Source organism: Lepisosteus platostomus, chromosome 2, assembly GCF_059453375.1.
Source record: "Lepisosteus platostomus isolate fLepPlt1 chromosome 2, fLepPlt1.hap1, whole genome shotgun sequence".
NCBI lineage: Eukaryota > Metazoa > Chordata > Actinopteri > Semionotiformes > Lepisosteidae > Lepisosteus > Lepisosteus platostomus.
This window is the reverse complement of record NC_142612.1, coordinates 1,408,388-1,430,652: the sequence shown is the minus strand read 5'-3', so window position 1 is coordinate 1,430,652 and position 22,265 is coordinate 1,408,388. Positions and strand designations below refer to the sequence as shown.

General features: G+C 35.6%; 1 protein-coding gene across 1 annotated transcript in view; it reads right to left on the bottom strand.

The window, feature by feature from the left end:
- LOC148675645 (kelch-like protein 1) overlaps positions 1-12,561 on the bottom strand; it is a 52,895-nt gene extending 40,334 nt beyond the window's left edge. The window contains exons 1-2 of the mRNA XM_088644489.1: positions 12,346-12,561; positions 11,335-11,813 (exon numbers count right to left, since the gene is read on the bottom strand). Of these exons, the coding sequence (XP_088500615.1) occupies positions 11,335-11,738 (404 nt within the window). The 5' untranslated portion in view covers positions 11,739-11,813; positions 12,346-12,561. The remainder of the gene's footprint in view (positions 1-11,334; positions 11,814-12,345) is intronic.
- Positions 12,562-22,265: the final 9,704 nt, after the last annotated feature.

Here is a 22,265-nt window from a genome sequence, read left to right as displayed (position 1 = left end):
TAGATAGACACAATCTTTAGTCAATATTATTTTGTTTTGCAACTAAGCAGTGTTTATTTAAAAATAAACTATTTAAGTGGTGAACCTGGTTTTAGAGAATCATGATCCAGAAGGTTTTATGAGTCAATCTTAAAACATGAATATCTAAAATTTCTAACAATTTAGTTGTGAACTAAGTGGGAGATTTAGAACATAAGATTCTAGACAAGAGGAGGGAATTCAACATAACTAGCTAATTTGCTAATTATTAGCCAGCTGATCAAGGTCTCATCCAATCATGTCTTGAAAGAGGCCAGGAGTGGCCGAGTAGCCTATTCCACACTCCCACAAAACCTTGCCTACAAAAGTGCCTTTTGTGTAAGTGTAACTTTCCACTTGTGTCCTTGTTTGTGTGAAGAAAATCACTGAGCTGACTTTGTGAATAGTTTGATAATTTTGAATCAGGTCCACTCCTAATCTTCATTCAATTTCTTATTATCATCTTTCCTCAGTTTGTTCAATGAAGTAGTTTAGAGACTGTTAGGAATTTAAATGCATACACCTTGTAGTTCTCTAACACAACCGGCCTTGACACAGAGTATTTAACATACTAAATAGTGCAAAAGTTCCTATGTCTTTCAATACTGCAAATTAATCATTTAAATGTGACCTTAAAAATGCATAAAGACCTGCTGGACTGTGTTTCTCCAAGATTGGAGCTGTCCATTCCTGAACTAAAACCTGAATATAAAATATATTAGGTATACTAAGGACAAGCAATTGTTTTTCTGAAAAAATACAGCTTCTCAGAAGGTCTCTATATTCAGGAAGTCTAAAATGCCATGCCCACTTTTCTGAAAGTTTCAATTTGAATTCTAGCATGTTTTGTACCAACTACATATAATGTAATTTATGTGTTCATATGGAAGGTTTTTATTGTCTTTATGTATTATAAAATATATTTCAAGACTTTCTGTACAGTAGTTTGCAGCTTTTTAGCTTTTATAAGGTTTATATATTATTTTTTTACATAATTCAGGCCAGATTTCTAAAATTAATATCATCAGTTACCAATTTCTATAAATAATAATATTTATCAATGAAAGCTCTACATGAGTACTTTTCAGTCAAACATATTTTTACCACAGTAAATCAAACTAGAAGTTCTTATTCATTTACAGTACATCATACAGAGACTAAAATATACTCTATGTATTCCTGAAATTCTACATCTAAAACTTCTTCTACTCCTTAATGAAAACATTATGTTAGTTATGTGGGTGGATCTCCTTTTGGCTATGAGGGCTTTTCTATAACTAAGGTAAGACAGTGTGTTTATTTGTACATACAGTAGCTACAAGTACAACTAAAAAAGCTTTGCTGCACGTAATTTTCCCACAAAGTCCACAAATCATTTTAGACATGTGTCCCTCTGCATCACCAATGTATTGAAATTTGGCACATGAAAAATATCTGTTTAGAGCTCCTGTGCTTTGCCATCACTTACTCGTCTTCTTCTAAAAAGTCATCTAAGGGCTGTGAGTGGGGTATTTCAAGAAACGGATGCTGCCGGCAGTGTATGATTTGGCATTAATGTGTGAAATACAGCAGCCTTGGCTATGTGAATCTGTGAACATCTGAGAGTTACTTTGGAACCAGTACCCAGCGGGTGAAGACTTTGCAGTACGCTTACTGACAACGTTTGTGCACAGTGCTCAAGGAAATGCTGAGATCATTTGCCACTACAATATCCGTTTTCCTTAATCATGACTTGATTAAGGATTAAATGAATTAATTACTACATTCTCTTTTGAGGAGACTGCCTGGTTACCCATGTTATGGCCCTGTTGAGATCTTAAATGTCCACCATACATCCATACTTGTTTCCATGACATTACACCTTGTTATTATACTTAGAACAACGTTATTATACATTATTCTTATACGTTATTCTCATGAATTAAAGATGAAATTCAGAGCGTGCCGGGCTCTTTGCACATACAAAATGCATCACAGTTAGCAATTCACATTTGCACAATACCAAAGTATACAAGTGTTACGCACAAGTGGAGTTACAGTGCTATTTTTTCTCCAACCAGGGTAACTTGTTTTAAATAAGATAGGCCTTGTTGTCTTATTAACCTTGTCAATGACATTATTATGTCAATTCCTACAAAAACACACAACTCAATTGGATTTTGTTTCAACAATAATGGGAAACAATATCATAAGTGAAAAGGATGTTTCTAAAAATACTGTTCAGGGTACTTTTCTTTTATAATTGAACTGGTATGTCAATGTGTTACACTGAAAAATGATTCAGACTGAAGCCCTCCTTTAAAAAATAACAATAACAAAAACACATTTCACAACCTGATAATTTATGGTTAAGTGTGTCCTTGCCGGTAGCACTGTCATTTGAAAATATGATTTAATAATCAGTGATGTGAAACATCTTAACTAGACAAGATGACTTCTAACATAGTTTTTACGTAGTGTCTTTTTTCAGGGGTTGTTTGGAAAAAAATCACCCATTTCATACAAAGCCCTTTACATAATCTAGTTTAATCCAAGCCTCTCCCTACCATGCTTATATTGTAAGATTCATCAAGGTTTGCATCACTTCAAGAACATATATTACAGTATATTACAGTTTTTCATACCAAGTATTGACTGCCAAGCAATACTGGTTTTCTGACTTAACTGACTTAATGTCATCCTCACCCACTGTCATAAGCTTTTGTTCAAATGCCCCTCCTTTTAAACTACAAAAAGCAGTCATTGTATCTTTATTAGATAACAATTTGGCAAGCTTATTCATTGCCTTCAGATCATACAATGTTTTTATATCATTATTAAACATAAATATTCATTATAGATGTAGTTATTGTACGCTGCACACATCTTTGTTCTGTTGACAGATATAAGGATGGATGTCTCTTTCAAAAACTAGCAAAAATAAATCTGCAACAAAATCTCTTAGTAACCTGCAGAACTAAACCTCAAGGTCACCTGTAAACAGTGTTTGAAAGATTGATGAGGTAAAACACTCAGGGGCAGAGATGTTAAGTGAAATCCGACTTGCCTTGTTTCTCAATTAGCAGACTTTTGGTGTTTTTGTTTGGGGAATGGAATGAACCCAAAGCAGTTTTACAGAGAAGTGAAGTGACAAAAATAAACATTGAAAAAGAAACGCTAACTCTAAGCAATGCAGGCAACAAAACTCAAAACTTGGTCTTCTAATACAGTAAGCATTCCATGTTTTTTTTACAAATCTTTAAGCCAATTAAAAAATGTCTTGCAGTGTTACAACATTATCTTTAATTCATACAGAAGATTAAGCAATTCACAAAAATTGAACTGTGTGGGGCTGAACCAAAGTATTCAACTCATACTGTAAATCAAAAGCTTTTAAACTTCTTAGTAGTGATCTGGTGGTAGAATCAGTCTCAGCACAGGTGTGCAGTAGATATCTAAGAGACCTGCAGGTCCTGGACAACAGCAGTTCTCACCTACTGTATACCAATATGCAACAGCAGTAAAAGCTAAATGTCATCTCTAGTACTGTAGATCACACCAATGGAAAGACTGAAAGCATTTTGAGTATTTTGTAATATCTGATCTAAAAATAAGAAGCAACAATGGTTTATTTGTATTTATTTATAGGTTAAACAGTTTTTAAAGGGCAGTTTCTTCAAATTCACATCAAGCCTAGTCAGAATATTTCCATAAAAGAGACATAATTATGGCTAAGTTGTTTCTCAGCAAGATTTGGACAAGTTGTAATTGTTTTTAGATTAAACCCAAAGTACTTGACATAAAGTACACAGAGGAACAAAATAAGTCAGTTTTTATCTAAGAAAGGTTATAGATATTTGAACAAGTCATTTTCAGTAGTTTAGCTTAAGACTATTCCAAACACTGAAAAAGAATAACCTACATTAATTATTTAGTAAGCCAGCACCGCTGCTTCTTTGTACTGTAGTAAACTGCAGTCATTGTAAGGTTCACTAAATGTCACAGGAGCAAATGAAAACATATTCCATTATATGTCAGTCATTTTAAGCTTGGTGAAGTTGAATTAAAGCATAAATCTAATGCCACTCTTGGACGAATGCGGCTTTATATTTCCTTTTGTTTCTGTAAAGGTCCTGTTTTATTATCTTCACCCTAGATAAAGTCCTAAGAGTCCTGCTTTTATTAACAAAGGGCATCAAAGGGCACTTGAGTGGCAGTAAACCTGTCAGTCTCCTTGTCAAATAGATTTGGAAGGAACATCTCATGAAAAGCGACAGCTATCATGCTGTGAAGGTTTTGTTTAAAATGAATTACATCTCATGACAATGCATATCACTAGTTTAGACTATACATCTGTCAAAATTAACTATAACCTTGAAATCCTTTATGGTTTTGCTATGGTGAATTGATTATGTATTTCAGATATAACCATGTATGTGCAGCGTATAAAAATGGAAAGTGTACATAGTGTTCTACTGAAAGGTATAATTTGCCAGCCTGATATATAGGCATACAGTACACCTAGACACCTTGGCTATTTCTGAACTCACCAATCCTCAGTGAAGTTTAACACTTTAGTATTTAGTAATTATTTTTCTACCAGGAAAAGACTCTCTGGACCTGAGCAACTTAAAACAGACACTCAATAATTTCAGTCTGATATTGTATTGTTAAGACTCAGCTTTTCCTTAGTGAGGACATTCTTTAACTTGCTGTTTTTTTCTCTCTTAATCACTGAACTAAAGTAATTTTACAAGATAACTGAAGGGATTAGGGATTAAACTATTAAAATTTTACAGGGATTAAACTATTAAAATTTTTGACATTTTTTAAAATTGTTTTTGCTGTATGTTCCACTGTATATTTGCACAATGATCCTTTTACACTCTTTGCAGGATTGTTGGAATCCAGATAAGGGTGAATTGGAGTCCTGAAGCAATGTCACTGTCATAGGATTGATTTATTTCATTGATCTGAAGGGTGCAGATAAAGGTATAAATTCAATACAATAATGCCAGCAACTGTGAAATTGTTTTCTGAAAAAAAAAATTACAATCTTTGTAGTATTCTATGAAGAAAACTACTTAAGGCACCCAGCCATGCTATCAAAGCTGATACCCTGGCGTCTTTCAGTAGCATTTAGATGAGATCCTTGGATAAATTAGCTACTAACAACCAAATGAGCTACATGAAGATGAACTAAATGGGCTCCTCTTGTTAGCAAGGTTTATGTTCTTAAAATATTTGAGTAGCAGAGCTCAGTTAAAAATACATACAGTACGTTCTTATGTTTAAAAAAAAGGTATATATTTGTATTATTTTCTTTAGGACACCTAGATTATACAGTCTTGTGTGTAAATTTAATGAAAAATGATATACATTATCTTAATAAAAAGCACAATTTTTGTTGTTGTTTTTGTTTGTTGTTTTAAATAAACAACATCTTATATTTATACATTTGTATGTGCAATTTACAATATGCCTTTCTAGTCAATCATTTAGCTCATTTCAGTAGCTCAATTCCCTCCTAATGAAAAGGACAGAGGGGATTTGGCGTGACTCACCTAGCTGAGCGAATGCAGTCTAGCTGTGAGGACAGGCTGCCCAAACCCCCCTCTCTATAGCGAGGACTGAGCTGGGGAGCTGCTGTGAGGGTGTTGGTGGGGAGGCAGGGGGGATGCAAGAGAGATACACAGAGGGAAGTCCTGGGTGGGAGACTTAAACATAGGTGAACAGAGTGTGTGAGATTAGGATCTAAACTTCCTCCTGAACTTTTGTTAGAGACCCCATTTCACAACAACCAGTCTATAATTTTACACGGTATAGGTGGGCTCATAATTTCCCTCAGTTGCCTCCAGCTACCTGCCTCTGAAATGTAAAGGACGTTATACAGTAATGGATGCCCCTTAGCTTAATAAACTACCATTGAATATCTTGATTGTAATGCATTGGGTCTCTAGGAAACAGATTGGGCACTTCTGCTCAGTTCACTAGCACCCTAGAGGACAATTTAGGTACAATATAGTCTGTAGACTGCATGCTTTGCTCATAAGCTAGGGCTGGCAGACCCCAGTGCTTTGTAAAGACAGCATTCTTTAAGGTCTGGTAGAGGTACAGTCAAGTGTGGAATCATTGGGATCCAACCCTTGTCCTGAAGGATAAGCATGTTTTCATTTCGGCTGGCTCTGAATTTCTTAATTGACCTCAAATGGACTGACAGCTGAAACATAAAACAGTAATTTTTCAAGGCTAGGCCTGGGAACCATTTCATTATAAAATAGGTAGCATAGAATTCTCTGAGTATATCTGTTAAAGTTTGCATTTTAAGAACTGATTTCATGTGTGAAACCTGATGAAACATTAAGACCTTTCATGTTCATCATGGAATAGAAATTTGTATGAATACCACAGATCATTCCCAGGGCATTTCTAGAAAAGAGTAGGGGTGTAACCCCAGCGTCCTGGCCAAATTTCCCATTGGCCTTACCAATCATGGCTTCCTAATAATCCCCATCTATGAATTGGCTTCATTACTCTGCTCTCCTCCCCACTGATAGCTGATGTGTGGTGAGCGTTCTGGTGCACTATGGCTGCCGTCGCATCATCCAGGTGGATGCTACACATTGGTTGTGGTGGAGGGGATCCCCATTACCTGTAAAGCGCTTTGAGTGGAGTGTCCAAAAATGTAAGCAATTATTATTATTATTATTATTATTATTATTATTATTATTATTATCACCCAGATAAAAAAAAACATCAACATCACTTTTATTGCTGTTAGGACATAAATGTAATAGCTCAAATCAAACACAAATCAAATAAGGAAAACCTACTGATAAAAATAAACATTATTATTCATTAAACATTAGTCGCGCATACTGAAATATGTAATCTAATTTCTACTAGTTACATTCTTTTGTTATTATATTGCAGCTTAAGGGGTATCCTGTTCTTTATATCTGCTGAGTTTGTGAGGACAAATTGGGATAAATGCCAACAACACCCTTTGGCATTCTTGTTAGATTGTTAATTATAAGACAGGATGTTTTGTTTTATTATTTAATTGTTGACATACTAAGCAGCTTCACTATTTACTGTTTGTTTGACTCTCTGATTTTCTATTAAAGATGTACTGTAAGTACAGTATATGACAACCCCAGTGATTGCTGTTGTTTTTGAAATGATGTTTGCTTAATGTGAATCCTTTCTGATACACATTTTTGTTTTCTGAGAAAGGAATCATAGTAAACGGTGACCATGGAGCAGAGACCCACTCGTAGTTAAGACATGGAGATGTTTATGTTACAACCACAGAAGCAGACTTCCTGGATTAACAAATGTATTATACAGTACATGTCACTAAGAAACTGAACTAAAACATGTTTCAAGAGCTTTGGACTTACACTAACATTGATGTGTTTAAAGTGTTTGTGTTACAGCTTTGGTGGCCTTGCTTAAGAAACAGTAAACTGACCATTGAGAAGCAATCAGTATTGGCTGGACCTTAGTGGCACTATACAGGACATACCGCATTGTAGCTTACACCATTTTGTATTCATCCCACCTTTATTTTTTACAATGTACATAAAGGGAAATCAGTACTTCTATGATATTTCTCATTTCATTAATGTAGACATACATTAGATACAGTATGTGTTTATGATGCAAAACATCTTATAACAGAACAGCAGATCATCATTGAGGAACAATGTTGGGACAAAAGTAAAAAAAAACAAGAAAGGATGAAATGCCATATTTGCACACTATGATATAAAGCATCTTAAAGCAAAAGACGTAGCTGAACGCACCCCAAAAGTAAGAAAATTCTGTGAATGAGCCACTAAAAGAGCCAACTCAGAAGGCTTTTTTTTCTTTTTTTTCCCCTTAAGAAACAACTCTGCAGACTATGATTAGGGTGCATTAAACTCGAACTGAAACACTAAAAATCAGGAGCAAAGGAGCAAGAAGGAGCAAATGACAAAACTAACACTGTCTTTCCTGTTATTCTATGTGTACAGTATGTACAGTATAATGCCTGATCAGAAGTACATAAACAAACAATTTGCACTATAGCCCGCATATTCATAGTATAATTACACATTATCTTTGGAATACATGTACAGTAAATGAAGAATGAAATGTAATTGTTTAAAGTAAATTGTAACCTGATAAAGGGGTTAGGGTTTCAAAACTGGCCAAGAAATGTTACTACCCATTCTGCAGTGACTGGTTTAAGGTGAACAAATTTCACTATATTTTGTTTGAAATGTAGAAGGTAAAAATAAGGAAGATAGGAAGATAAGGTGGTTTATTTTATGAGCTGTTTAACAAACACATTTTTGATTAAATTCATTAAACATACTTTAAAAATACAAGTCTACCACATAGAGTGTAGTCAGTGTCAATGTTACTGTATATCACTTACCAGACTGTGTGCTGTATCCTCTAAAACTAGATCATGATATTAAATTGAACCTGTGACTTTACATCTCCTTTTTTATTTTCTATAAAAAATATATCACCCCTCTCCCATTGGACTAGCACGACAAATATTTTAAGTAGAAGGACAGGGAAACAAAAAAGACACTTAAAATTGGATATTCATGGGAGGAAACATAAATAGATAGATAATGCAGATAATATAACATTTTTTTTTAATTTAAATGTTATTTTTTTAATGTCAAGTATATCTTTGACAGTAAACACATATACTGTAGAGTATACTGTAAGCTTTATTCTCAATTTCTGTTAGTGCTCATATGCATATATTATTCAGTTGCATAGCTTGTGTATTCATTTTATGTAGCTGAAAAATAAAATTCTTTGAACTGGCACGTTACCTTGGCTTAAGTCACTTTTGTTGTCAATAGCACAGCAGTCTCCGAATATACAGTTTTATAAACTACAACCAGTACATAAATTACTATCATGGATTACATGAGAGACTTGTGAGATTTTTCAGAATTCATTGCCTGTGATTCTGGAACAGCAACAAAATGTTACACAGGATATATTTTACTATCAATAACTATATTTTACATATGTGTAAAATTATATTTCTGTGCATGCAATAAATGACTTAATGTATTTAAAAACATGAATATTTTCCTCTTCTTGTGATCTGCTGTCATGTTTGATAATTACAATAAAGAACATTAACTGAATACTATGAGTTAATAGGTAATATCTTATTCATTTATAGAAATAAGTTAATAAGATGCTTTACAATGATTAAATCCAGTATTTTTTTCTTGCTTGAAGTCAACACCAAAACATTAGTTAAATGTTCAGACCTTTATCTAAGTATATAATGTATGTTTATTGTATGCAGTATGTTTATACACATTTTTGGTAATCTAGGGCATGTCATCAGGTCTTTTATGAGGCGGCACATTTTTCGGGCTGTTTGTCTTGTAAATAAAGTCAGCAGAGTAAAACTGATCCTTACTTATTCAATCAGTTTTATTAGACTGAAAAGCTGCTGCTTTCAGTAGTCATTTTTCATAGAACACAGCACATACTGTTAAGTATTCAAGGGCATCCTATGATTCAGGCTACCTTCATCTGTCTTAAATATAATTGTGTTGTAAATATCAGACTTTAACAGCAGAGATTGCTGTTTTTACCTATGTTGCATTTATATTTGGATGCCAGAACAGCTGTGCTAAAATTGTAATTGTGTTTGATTTCTTATGGGTATTCAGCAAACACAAGGACATGGATACAGTAACAATAATAATGTTGCTTTATTAACCCTATACAATTTCTTGCATTAGGAATTCATCTTTTCGCATACCCCAGCTTGCTCTTCATGAGACACGGACAGGGAGAGAAGCTGGGGGTCAGAGCGCAGGGTCAGCCATTGTACAGCGCCCCTAGAGCAGTTGGGGTTAAGGGCCTTGCTCAGGGGCCCAACGGAGTAGGATTCCTCTGCCAGCTGCAGGATTTGAACCAGCAACAGGCACAGATCCTTAGCCACAGAGCCACAGCTCTGCCCTATGTGCAGTTTGAAGAATAAGGTATTAATTTTAGAGGGAATTATAAATATCATTTTATTACTGAGATAAAATAAAAGATTAGAAACTACCAGAGCATGGGTGATCAGATTCTATAAATCTACTTTCTTAAGCTGTTTTACTTCACAGTGATTGAAAATACACCATTTTTCTGATCTAGAAAATTTACACCATACAAACAATCAATGTGAATTGCACCCCTAATTTACTGTCTTATTTTTAGTGCTTATTTTTCATGTAAGAATTGGCACTTTTTCCATTTTACTTACCTTTTCCTTAAGTATTGCTTAATGTGTTCTGTAAACATTTAAAAATAAATCCATTAAAGCACATTGTTTTTAAGGATATTCCTTCTGTGTTAAGTGCATGTTATCACATTGTCATTTTACTTCAGTTCATTTTTTATATCTGCAAGTTGAAAAGCCTTAAAGTATAAGCTTTCTGTCATGTTTCATGAACCTACATGTAATCCATTTGCTCAGATAGCAACAGAATGCAAAAGTTAAACTATTAGTATCTGTTAAAGTGAACATCAGCTGTTTCTTTTTCACCCCTCTCTTTATTTAATTATATTGAAGTAGGTCTCTTGAATGTAAGTTTCAAATCAGGTCCATGTAAAGGACAGAGTGACACATTTCATGTTGTATCTATGCTTTCATGCTCATATTTATTTATACATAACAGATGTAACAGCTATGATTCTGAAAAATAGAAATCATATCTGGATCATCTTGCAGTTGTGTGTAAAACTATACTGTATATACAATATAATTACAGTTCACACATACAGTACACACTACCAATGACAATTCTGCAAATTCCAAGTTACAGTAAACTACGGTTTCAGGTTGACCCTTGTATTACTACAGCTGATTGCAATGTAACCTGCCTGGTGGAGACTGCTGTACAGGAATCATCAAGCTGTATACTGTATTTCTTAAATGATCTGTGCTCCTTCACCCTATTAATATTTCAAGAGAGTCATTGTTTTGCTGCAGTGTGTGCTGTAAATCTTCACCAAACACAACAGATGGTATAATACAGGTTGCTTGAGTAACTAAACGCCCAGTGGACGATTTAAATTAAAAAGTTAAAGTACTTTGCTCTCTAAAACTATACAGTACATCCAGATTATATCTCCCAACAAATTAAACTACCTCACTAATACCTATTTATCTCCAAATAATAGGAAATAATTATAATATCTCCAAATAACCAGGAAGTGAAAAGAAAAACTTATTCAAATAATATGCATTTTGATTTCTTCTTCTGCAGAATAAACTTTAACATATTTTAACAATCTCTTTTAAAAAGTCCTTACCTGTTCCCACACCCCAGTCCTGTCACATTACTGCTGTCGGAATCGCTTTCTTCTTCCTTGACTTCATGGCCAAAGGGCTTGACCTCCCCGGTGAACTCCACTCCAGGCATCTCACCAACAGCCTCCACGTAGAAAACTGTTCTCTGTTGCTGGCAGCTGTGGTTTCCATGCCTGCCATTGCTGGGCGATGGAAATAGAGAGCCATTCACGCCACTGACTTTCTTCTTGAAAGCACTCCTCTCGTGGCTGTGGCTCTTTATTCGAGGCTGACTGGGGCCCCAGTGCTCGAAGCTGTCCTGAGGAAGACAGCTTCCCGCGGAGCTCTGAGACGGGTGACTGAAAAGTTTCCATCGCAGCCTTAAGATGTGTTTCACATCAAACTCTTTTCTACCTGAGGCGGACATTTCCAACAGCAAGCGTAGGTACGGTTCTGCAAAGTAGACGTGCTCAACCTGCAGATATCTCAAGATATAGCATCACTGTAAAGAACAAAAAAAACAGTTAAGCAGGAAAAAAAATGGTAATCTTACATCTTAAGGCAATACTGCCATTCAAAAACAAAGGCTACAGTATCTCAGGATTATATTTGCATGGTACCTGACAAACTCAGAAAATCCATTCACTGCTCAGCATGATACAATGTGACAAAATGGAACACATGTGGAGACAGTTCAGTCGGATGAGAGATATCAGGACTCGTGCATGAATATTGTGCACAGCCACGGTTTCAGAGAAGAGAGTGACAAAGGCAAAACACCAGTCAAGTACTTGACAACTCTAGGTTGAAAAACGGGCAAACTGTTATGTGAAAACATTTAAAAAATCTGATTGGTGCCTTTAACATGCATTCAAAGATAATTAAAATGCAGCAGCACCACTCGAGATGTTTCTGCCTAGCATTATCTTTTACAGTCCGCTCCACACAGGCTCACATGCTGGAGCTATAGTGGCCACGCTGAGGCAGACGCGAAGAGCAGCTCACAAGCAATAATCAGATTAGAGCAGCCTTACTGAACAGCACGAGCAGCTGGCTTTGTCCCCTTCTGAGCAGTGGCAGAAGTGAGCAGTCACCTATAAGCTTCCTTCCTTCACCAGCCCTCCCAGACGTCTCCAGGGAGCTCGTGCTCACCGCGGCAGAACCGGCAAATAGCCTGACAGAGTCTCCAAGCAGACTCTTTTTAAATACAAATGCCAGTGCTGTCAGGGACCTCGGAGTGTGATTTCTGTTCCTCCTCCTCCCCATCCAACTGAGTGACGCATCTCTGCCTTCAAAGAGATAAGGGAGTTCAAGTCCAGATTTCTCTCTCTCTCTTTTTTTTATATTTTTTAACCTGCTCTCTAAGCCTTAACTGCCTGTGTGCATTTTTTATTTCTGAATCCGACAGAATAATGCTCACACGAATGAGCTTTCTGTAAATTAAGTAAACACAAGCCAGTTAGTGAACTAACAGATCAAAGGAGAAAAAAAGCTGTTTGAAGGCTGTTTGGAGGCTGCTGAGGAGAAGGTTATACTGCTAGAGCAAACACCAGCCAAGACAATGCATGTGAATGAATGGATTGCTTTGAAAAATCTTAAAAGAGTATTTGTTGTGAAATTTGCTACAATTTGAATTGAAGAATGATGCTTAAGGATAAATCAAACTAAAGTGTTTTAAAATTAAACTAAATCATTTCCTTTTTAATGTGATATTTCATCCTACAATTCGTTTTTTTTCCAATTCCTGTGGTCTCAAATATAAATTTATTGCAATATAAAATATGAACAAAGACTTCAGGCTATATACTTATTAATTATCTATGTAAAACATTTAACAGTTGAAAGAACTATAGAGAGGCAACAGAATATTGCTGTTAAGAAGATAAATAAAATTATAGGTCACACAGGTACTGCAGTGGTACCTCAGAGGACACTTTTAGCATTAAAACAAGCTACACACTGTCAAAAAAGAAGGAAATCAGCATTAATTTGTTTAACTGGACTGATACAGTACATACTGCAGTTACAACTGATCATAAAATCAGGATGCATCCACTTGCAATAAAGTAATGGATAGTAAATAATTCAGCATAGTACTCACATTCAAAAATCAATATGTGAACATACAGTATATTTTCTTATAGCACCCAGGTATTTTTATTAATTGATCATTCATGACAATAATCCATGACACACTCGAGTGACTCCAACTGTTGCATTAGCACTAAACCACCTCATTAGTGAGAGGGGTGACTGGAGAGCGGTGAGGTGATTTGACTTGTTGAATATCAAGCCTGGAATAATCGAGGATAAAAACACAGAGAGCAACCATTTGCCCCACGTATCAAGACACAAACACCTTTCTGCCATTGCCATGTTGACCATGAATTACAAACTGGAGAAACTGATGGGAATCTCCAAGTGTGGCAGCCTGTGCTGGAGCTCCACTTGCACCAGCTGGTGTCCATCAGTAATAGATGACCTCTGGGACTTCTACTACTGCGCTTCCTGAAGGCTCATCCTGACCATCCTGATGCAAGAACATGCCCTTCTGCAAACTCAAAGCACTGCAGATGTACAGCTTGTAATTCTGAAGACAGCTAGGCTTGCAACGTTTACAGTAGACTGCCTGTTGATTAACCCTGTCAATGACAAATGTTAAAGAATCTATGAATGAATAATGAATCAAGAGTTTGTAAGAATTTGTAATGGTCCTGAAAATATCGTTGTGAAATTCTCACAGTTAAAAGTAATGCGATTCTTATGATGCTCTTAATCTGTCACTAAACTAAATATTTAGTGACAGATTAGAATCTTGTAAAAATTTAAGTATCAGTCAATAACAACTAGGCTATCCTGAAGGTCAGCATGATACAGGTAGGTAAATTTTTGTTAGATACTCTGAAGGATCTTGGTAATAGTGCAATATTGTTTTAGATTGCATGAATTATTGGGAAGTATGAAGGTCTGTGTATTATATATCCTCATAAAAAGAAAATTTAATAAAAACTGACTGATGAAAGACTTTCCAACTCAATATTTTATTTGTTTTTTTACAGTTTCTAATCCAGATTGAATTGTGAACTGTAAACCTCAGCTGTCAGTTATCACAGTTGGAAAGAGGATATACAATTAGTTTATCTCTGCATAAGTATTGCTCCTAGCTTTGGTATCATATACTGTACCTTCCAAAATAGCTGCATGGTTCAAATGTTTCAAAATGACTGTTACAGTTTTGTGAGAAGAATTCTGAGCGTAAATACCCTTTAACTGCCTGCAGCCCTTACAAAGAAGCAATATGATCAATTTGATGATGCTGATACTTCTATTATAAGAGAAGCACAGACCTCATTTTTATCAAATAATCAGCATTGAAGAGGTTCAGAAAAAAAATTAAAAGCCAATAATTTGAAATCAACAGTTTTTAATGAAGGATTTGAAGTGTTTTGTTTTCTTTAAATCTCTACAGTTCAATTTTAATAAGCAGACACTCACAAGGTTGAATGTGGTTGAAAAAATGTTTTGATAGTAAACAACTGTTTGTCACAATTGTAATCCCTCCTCTTAAGGGCACTCCGGCTCTATCAAAATTTTGCTGACTACATGCACCTGCCCTTCCTTATTTAAGCGGGGCGCTCTTGCTATTCTTGGCTCAGCATTGGAAGATGGACGCCAGGAAGCCCGCCTACCAGCGGGTCCAGAAGAGACCCGACGACATCGGCTTCCTCACGGCGTCCTGACCACCTGAGTCTGGGGCTTGGAGCGCCTGGCCTCGTCATCCTGGTTTTATTCCCCGTCTCTGTACTGCATCCCTTTCCAGTTTTTAAACCTTGTGTTGTTTCGTCCTGGCTGGATCACCCGGTTCTGGACCCTGGACTTCGCCCCGGATTTCCCCCCTGGACTCCTCGGACCTGCCTGTCTTGGCCAAGCCCCCTGCGCACTGGATCACCACCATCACGCCCCCCTGTCTGTCAACCCATCCTGATCCTCTTTGTCTCCTCCCCTGATGTCCTTTTCCACTTACTTCTGGATTATCCTGTCTGCATAGGGTCCTGAACTACGCTTCACGGGAGCCTGGACCGGCCCCTGTTACACTGTTGTTGTATGAAATTGAATGAAATAAAGCAAATGGCTCATAATGTTACAATATACTGATTGTTTATCTTAAATCCATATAAAATAGATAGATACCGTTATAATTATTACTGAGTGTGTCTTAAGAATTTAGTGACAATGGTCAGCACCTGGCATTTGCCAACATTTCTCAGGACCTTCAAAGCAAGAAAGGAACTGAGGTGTTTCATGAGTGGTGATTTAATTGACTTTGGTGTCTCAGACTGAGACACATCGCTCAAAGAAATTGTCTGGAAGCTCATTGACACCAACCAACCTATGTGTTCTATGTGTTCTAAATGTCCTATGATTTGTTTATATTGTAAATATCTGAAAATGTATTATCTGTATATTCTTTGGCAACACTGTAATCTACAGGTCATGCCAATAAATCTGTTTGAATGTGTGTGGTCCTTGTGCTGATCGGCTTTTAAGACCTGATTCTAGTCAAGAATTTGGACCTTGTTAAGGGAGCTTGCCATTCTGTTGTTTTTAGGTACTGTAATTCTGATTTCCTGTATAGAGAATCGATAGATTAAAAATCCTGGTTAGTGGATGCATTTTTAGAGTAGGAAGATATAGTTTCCTATAGGTTCCTATTCATTTTGTAACTTCTGGGTTTATACATGGAAATATTTAACTGTAGGTCATATTCTGTTTGGTTTAGAAGGCAGGTTTATCTCTCTTGTTAGCCTGTGTGGGTGTTATACAGTATAGGATCTATATAGGAATACTTACAGTAGCAGCAGTCTGGATTTTTTCTGGTCTGTCAGTACTGTATGTAGACCTTCAAGACACCTTGTTTGAAAATAGAGTAACTTGCATGTTGTATTCTGTTTTGTGTGTTCTAGGTATGTGTTATTGTCATTATTAATAAATATTTGTTTAATTGCCTGTGCTTAATGTGCCTGATTTATTACTCTTTTCACCAAAGCTGTGCCACAGAACAAAGAACTTAAGTGCCTCTAATTATGCCAACCCCTCGGGTCTATCATTGCCATATCCTTTACAGCTTTGGGGTTAAGATTATTTATTTCAATTACGGACTAATCCTCGTGGTCTGTAATACTCCATTTCGTAGCCACCTTAGTGGAGGAGGCAACAGAGAGCAGAGCTGTTCTTCTGCTTTTTTCACATACATGTATGTTTATACAGTGTAGGTGATTGAAAAGTGCACATGCGAAAAAAAAACCAATATGTGTTTCAGTTGGTTTTTAATCTACATATTTTGTATTTATAAATTCATAATACATTGGATTCATTCTGCAGTTAAGTTATATTTGAGGAAACATCATATACCAGAGCTTGATATGACTGGGTTTGCTATGAAGGGTGCTGAGTCACAAGGAGTAGGGGTCAAAAGAACTGTTGGAAAGCATAACAGCACAGTACAATTAAATTGTTATGTGGGAAATAACAATATTTTTCTTTACATTAAAATCAATAGACTTGAAAACTGTGACTCCTTTTAATTTAGCCCATTAATGCCGCCTTTGAGTTGCATAACTGTAGGCTGTTGTCAAAGCTGATTTATTAAGGCTGTGTTAATTAGACCATGTCCCTAGCGTTTGTCCGGCACCTGGTACTGAAGGTAAGGCAGACAGGAGGGCTCTAGTGGATTTCATCCAGATCAAGCACTGCTGTTAATGAGGTTATTTTCACATCTTTTTGTCATTGCATGATGCAGGTACTGAAATCACTGTATTTGCTTTGTTCCAACTGTATCATTATAAGCTTGTAAATATTTAGCCCAGCATTGAATGTGTATCTGACACTTAAAGTAAAATTCCAGTCTAATTATGACATCATTCACAGCACTTTTTGTATTCTGTGAAACCAAAACCATCGCACTCACCAAATGAAAAGCTACAGTACCAGAACAGCAGAACAGAATACTGAGATTCCATTTCATTTTTACCTGTAGTTGCTTTATAGGGGAACTGCAATGCTATTTTATATTTTGGGCTTAGAAACAATAGGTATTGATGAGTACATTTCAAACCACAATGTAAGCAAAATGTACACAGTTGCATGTAAAACCTCAACATTTATATTAAAAAACTAAACAGGAAGGACCACTTCATATCGCAATTCTCAAGAACTCTCGCTTTTGCCTGTGGCAACATGGCGACCATATGGTACTTTCAATGGGTTCACAGTTTTGTACTTAATCTGGAATTTGTCAAATTTGCATTACCGTAAATCGATTGATTTTGTTACAGATATTTAATTTCCTTCATTGCTTGACTGCTTTATCACAAACAGTGGATTCCTTTAGAATAACATCTATCTTGTTTTGCTGTTTAAGCACACCTTTTTAACAACATAAAACTTGTTACATTTTACAAATTATTTTACAATATTACATTTTACAAATAAGGTTAATTTCATCATGAAGAGTTGAAAGAAATACAAAGGCTCTTGACCCTCCTTCAAGTGTTCACATGTGAGGAAGTGTGATGGCACCTGAAGAGGCCTTAATAATGAGGTTAATGAAGAGGCCAAAACCGCGCATCTTTTATGTCTTTCTACTTTCAGTGTTTAAATTTTTATTTGTTTCTGTGCTGTCAATGCATATTGGGTAGATCAAGAAATTGGTTCTTGATCTGCCCATGCAAGATTGTTTTCTCTCTATTAGATCTATGCAGTACCCTACAACTTCTTTCTGTATTGTGCAAATTATTTGCAGTTACAGTATCTTAATCAACTGGATAACTAATAAAACCTTCTAACCAGTTAATAAATAGTTAAAACAGTGGTACCTAATGAGCAACAGTTTTTTAAACGTGTGATTATATATATTGTAGGACTAATGGATATACAGAGCATAACTTATAGTATCATACTGACAATTTCGGTTTCGTCTCGAAAGGCAGATTGACGAACTGACCATAATGAATGACATTATTTAGACATGCACCTTTGTATACAGATTTATACCAAACACACACACAATCAATACTTAAAGACCTTTTGATTGTGAACAAGATAAATTAAACCCACAGTTTTTTAATGAGGGTTCTAAATAAAGCAATGTAGTCCTACATTCACCTGTGATTTCAAGGGAAAAATCAAATCTGTCCATTATTGTACGTTGTATTTATTTTTTATTTCCCTGTCAAAATACTCTAGAAAATGGATAATAAAAGCATAAAGAAATGCAGCACTCGCTGCAGATAACATTCTGGCCTGAGTTAATAGACTATAAAATCATAAAAGAGATTCATAAAATGATTTTAGGACCATGCCATAATAACACAGACTGATTCATGAGCTGAAGCCTTGTTTTGTTCTTTCATTGCCTCAGGTAACTTTTTGTGCATTAATATGTTATGACAAAGAGTTAACCCAAGAATATGACTTATCTAAATGTGTAATTTGAAATAAATTGAATACTACTGATATAATTATTTCAATTAGAAAGATAATACTGGTATATACATTTATACATAATCTAATTATATTTTGAGATCTCATAACTCATAGGAGCTCAAAAGTTGTTTTCTATTTTTATTTATTCTTTTTCTGGAGTACAGAATAAGAAGTGCACTACAAAATCTGAAGCATTTTATTCAAATATAATATCTTTGTAAGTATCTCCTCCATGCTGCTTCATGTACACCTAAAGGAGGTCATGAACGTCTTGGTTTGTTTACAATTTCCATGGTAGTTTCCCGCAGGAGTGAAATAATGAACTGGTAAACAGTGCCTTCTACAGCCTTTGTTTATCTTTACAGAACTGTTACATAGAGGCATGTCAGCTAATACTTGAAGCATTAGGAAGCATATTGCTACTATTATAATGTGAAAAACAAACATGAATTTAAGAAAAGGAATTAGGTTTTCAGGGGTTCCCAGAAAAACAACACAGAAAAGAGCAGAAAACATCAGAAGATTTTTATAGATGTAATATGTATTGATCAAGGTCTGTATTTTTTTAACTGTTCCTTTGGGATATTATAAGCATAAAATACCCAATAAAATTTTCCACAATTGTTTACATCCACAAAGACAGAGATGCTCAAAGAAGAAAAAGAAATATAGTGATCTTTAGGACTTCTGATTTCATTTTACTGTTGTATGAAAAAATAATGACCTACTGTACTGTATACTTATAGTATGCCTATACCTGTATAACAAAAGGTCAATCAGATTAACACCACAAAAAATGCAACATGCAATGTGATTCAGATCATTAGACATGAATTCCATTATTCCATTGAAACTTTAACAATAGATTTGAACTGGAATCTCTGAAACCCTGTGTGTATATGCTTCCATTGAGTTCTGGGATGCTAATTTCTTTATTGTGCTTTTGAAAACAATGCACTCACTAGTAAAAATATTAGGAACTACATTCTACAAGATTTAGAAATATTTAGTCCATCCCATAACCATTCTTCTTTCTTAACCTTTTTATTTAACCTGATCCAACTGAGAATGTCGAAGGAGTACAAATCCCCATTGACAACTTCTAGCCCAATACGTTTCAGTTACAGTAAGTGTGTGCAGTGATAACGTTGTAAACCATGTTTAAGAGTAAAATGCGCAAAGCATTTATGTAAATCACTCAATGCATTTTCAAGCCCCTACTATCAATAACATTCAAACAAGGCAATTAAAAAACATTTTAGTGATTTCAAATACCTTAATTACATTCAATGAAGCATATTCTATTTTTGAAGCATTTCCACTCTCACTGGGCTTTTATCATTGGGGTTTCATGCACTGTGATCTTCCACATATAGTACTGAACGTACACTATGGCTCACGGCAATGAATATATTACAGAAGTTATGTCGTCCCCTTGAAAACTACTGTAGACAGTCTTGAATTCTGCCTCAGTAGAAGAGCTGGTCTTTGTGCACAGTGGAGCTCTCTACTGTGAATGAAGAACAGAGCTGAGACTTCTGAGACCATGAGTGATTAAATTCCTGCAAGGGAAGCTGGCTGCACACATTACATATATAGTCTGGTTTAACCACATTGACAAAATACATCATATTATTTTACTGATAACATTCTTTTCTTTTTCATTTTGTCATAAACCCAGGATTTAAATACATTTTTATTTAGGAAACGTATGAGCAGGCGTGTAACATGATTAAATAGCTTATTTTCCTTTCAGAATGTTAGCCTTATCTAACATTAGCCAGATTTTAGGAATGTACTGCACTACCTTTTCAAACACCTTTCTCTTAATTTATGAGCAATAATAGGGCATGCATCGCTGGGAGGCAAAAACATCCCACATCAAACCTGTTCCTTTCCTGACACTTTTGTGTTCAAAACGAATAAGTAGGTATGTTATGTTTAGTCATTTATTCATGTTTTTGTAAGCTATGGAGAACTCTCTGGTTGTGGTGGATATTTGTTTAGAACGATCATTGATGATTGTCTGCACTAAATACTTTGACAGAAGGCAGTGTGTTTGACCACATTTTGACCATTTCTACATAAACATGGTAGCAGATTTACAATTAAAAAGGCCAAACTACAGTAGAATTGGTTATAAAGCTTTTTTATTGCATTTTTCTATGCACCGAACATCCATCTGTACAGTTGTCATTTCTCTTACAGACCAATTGCAGTCAATGATACAATCAACACATTTCAGCGGTATATATATACTGCATTTACAGTATATTTAGGTCACTTTTAGTATAACTAAATTAAACTGAATTTAGTTAAATGTTTGTGCCACGAGGAAGTGCTGGTGTACTCAGAGGACCCAGATCTCCGACAGTATAAAATCTGCAGGTGATGGAGCTGAGCCGGGCCAAGCACAAATCAAGCACAGGCTCAGACTGTGCGCTGAGCTGCAGATCCCTCTGCTCCCATGGCTCTTCAGCATGATTGCAGTCTAGGAAATCTGTCCAGGGAAGGTAAGAAATTCTGCTTCATGCTCTTCAGGCCTTTGCCTGTTATTAAGAGAATTTCTTCATTTGATCATGGTCTTATATTTTGTGCTGTCAGTGTGATAAAAATTCTTCTGCTTAACCCACATAATGTTGCAAACATCACACATCTTTTTGCCTTTTGAAATACCTACTGCATCTTTTGGTTCCTGTCACAAATTTTATGCTCCACTGTATGCATTTATCTTCTCCTAATATAAAAACACAAAGTAAAACAAACAGAAATTTAGACATGTATACTGTACCTAAACAATAGTATTGCAAACAAAATGCTAGTACACACAACCACACTCTTCAGAAAAATAAAGGATATTTTAATTGTTATGGGTCAAACCTTTAAAAAAATAACATTTAAAGGGCATAGGGCAAAGGTGTATGCTACCGTCCATAACATTCAGATATTAATTATAATGCAGTCATATGTGATTGTGCCATGGATGAATGTACAGTATCAAGGAAGAAGTGGCACTGCCACCTTCATCATTGATTACCTTATCAGATGTCAGAAGCTAAGCAAAGCTAAACCAGGTCAGTAGTGGGATGGGGGACCTCCAGGGAAATCCAAATTGCAAGTTGTGTCCATGAACCAGTAGATAGCACTTTTCCCTCTTGGCCAGAATTTCCAAATCTGTATGATAAGCAGATATTTCTTGTTAACATATTGTTTTGCAAGATATTATACTGTAAGTAGTTTTCACTGTGAGGAAAGTAAAAACCCCCACAATTAGGAAAAACCAACCAGTGAAACTAAAATGGCAACTATTTAAATTCAATTTAAAGCTTTATTGTCCCCTGGGGGAAATTTATTTTGACACAGTCCAACAAAACAATACAACAAGGACAATCCAACATTACCAACAAAGAAGGCAGTACAGCAGAATTTCAAGAAATCAGAGAGTTACTTTACATTGTTTGACAGCCAG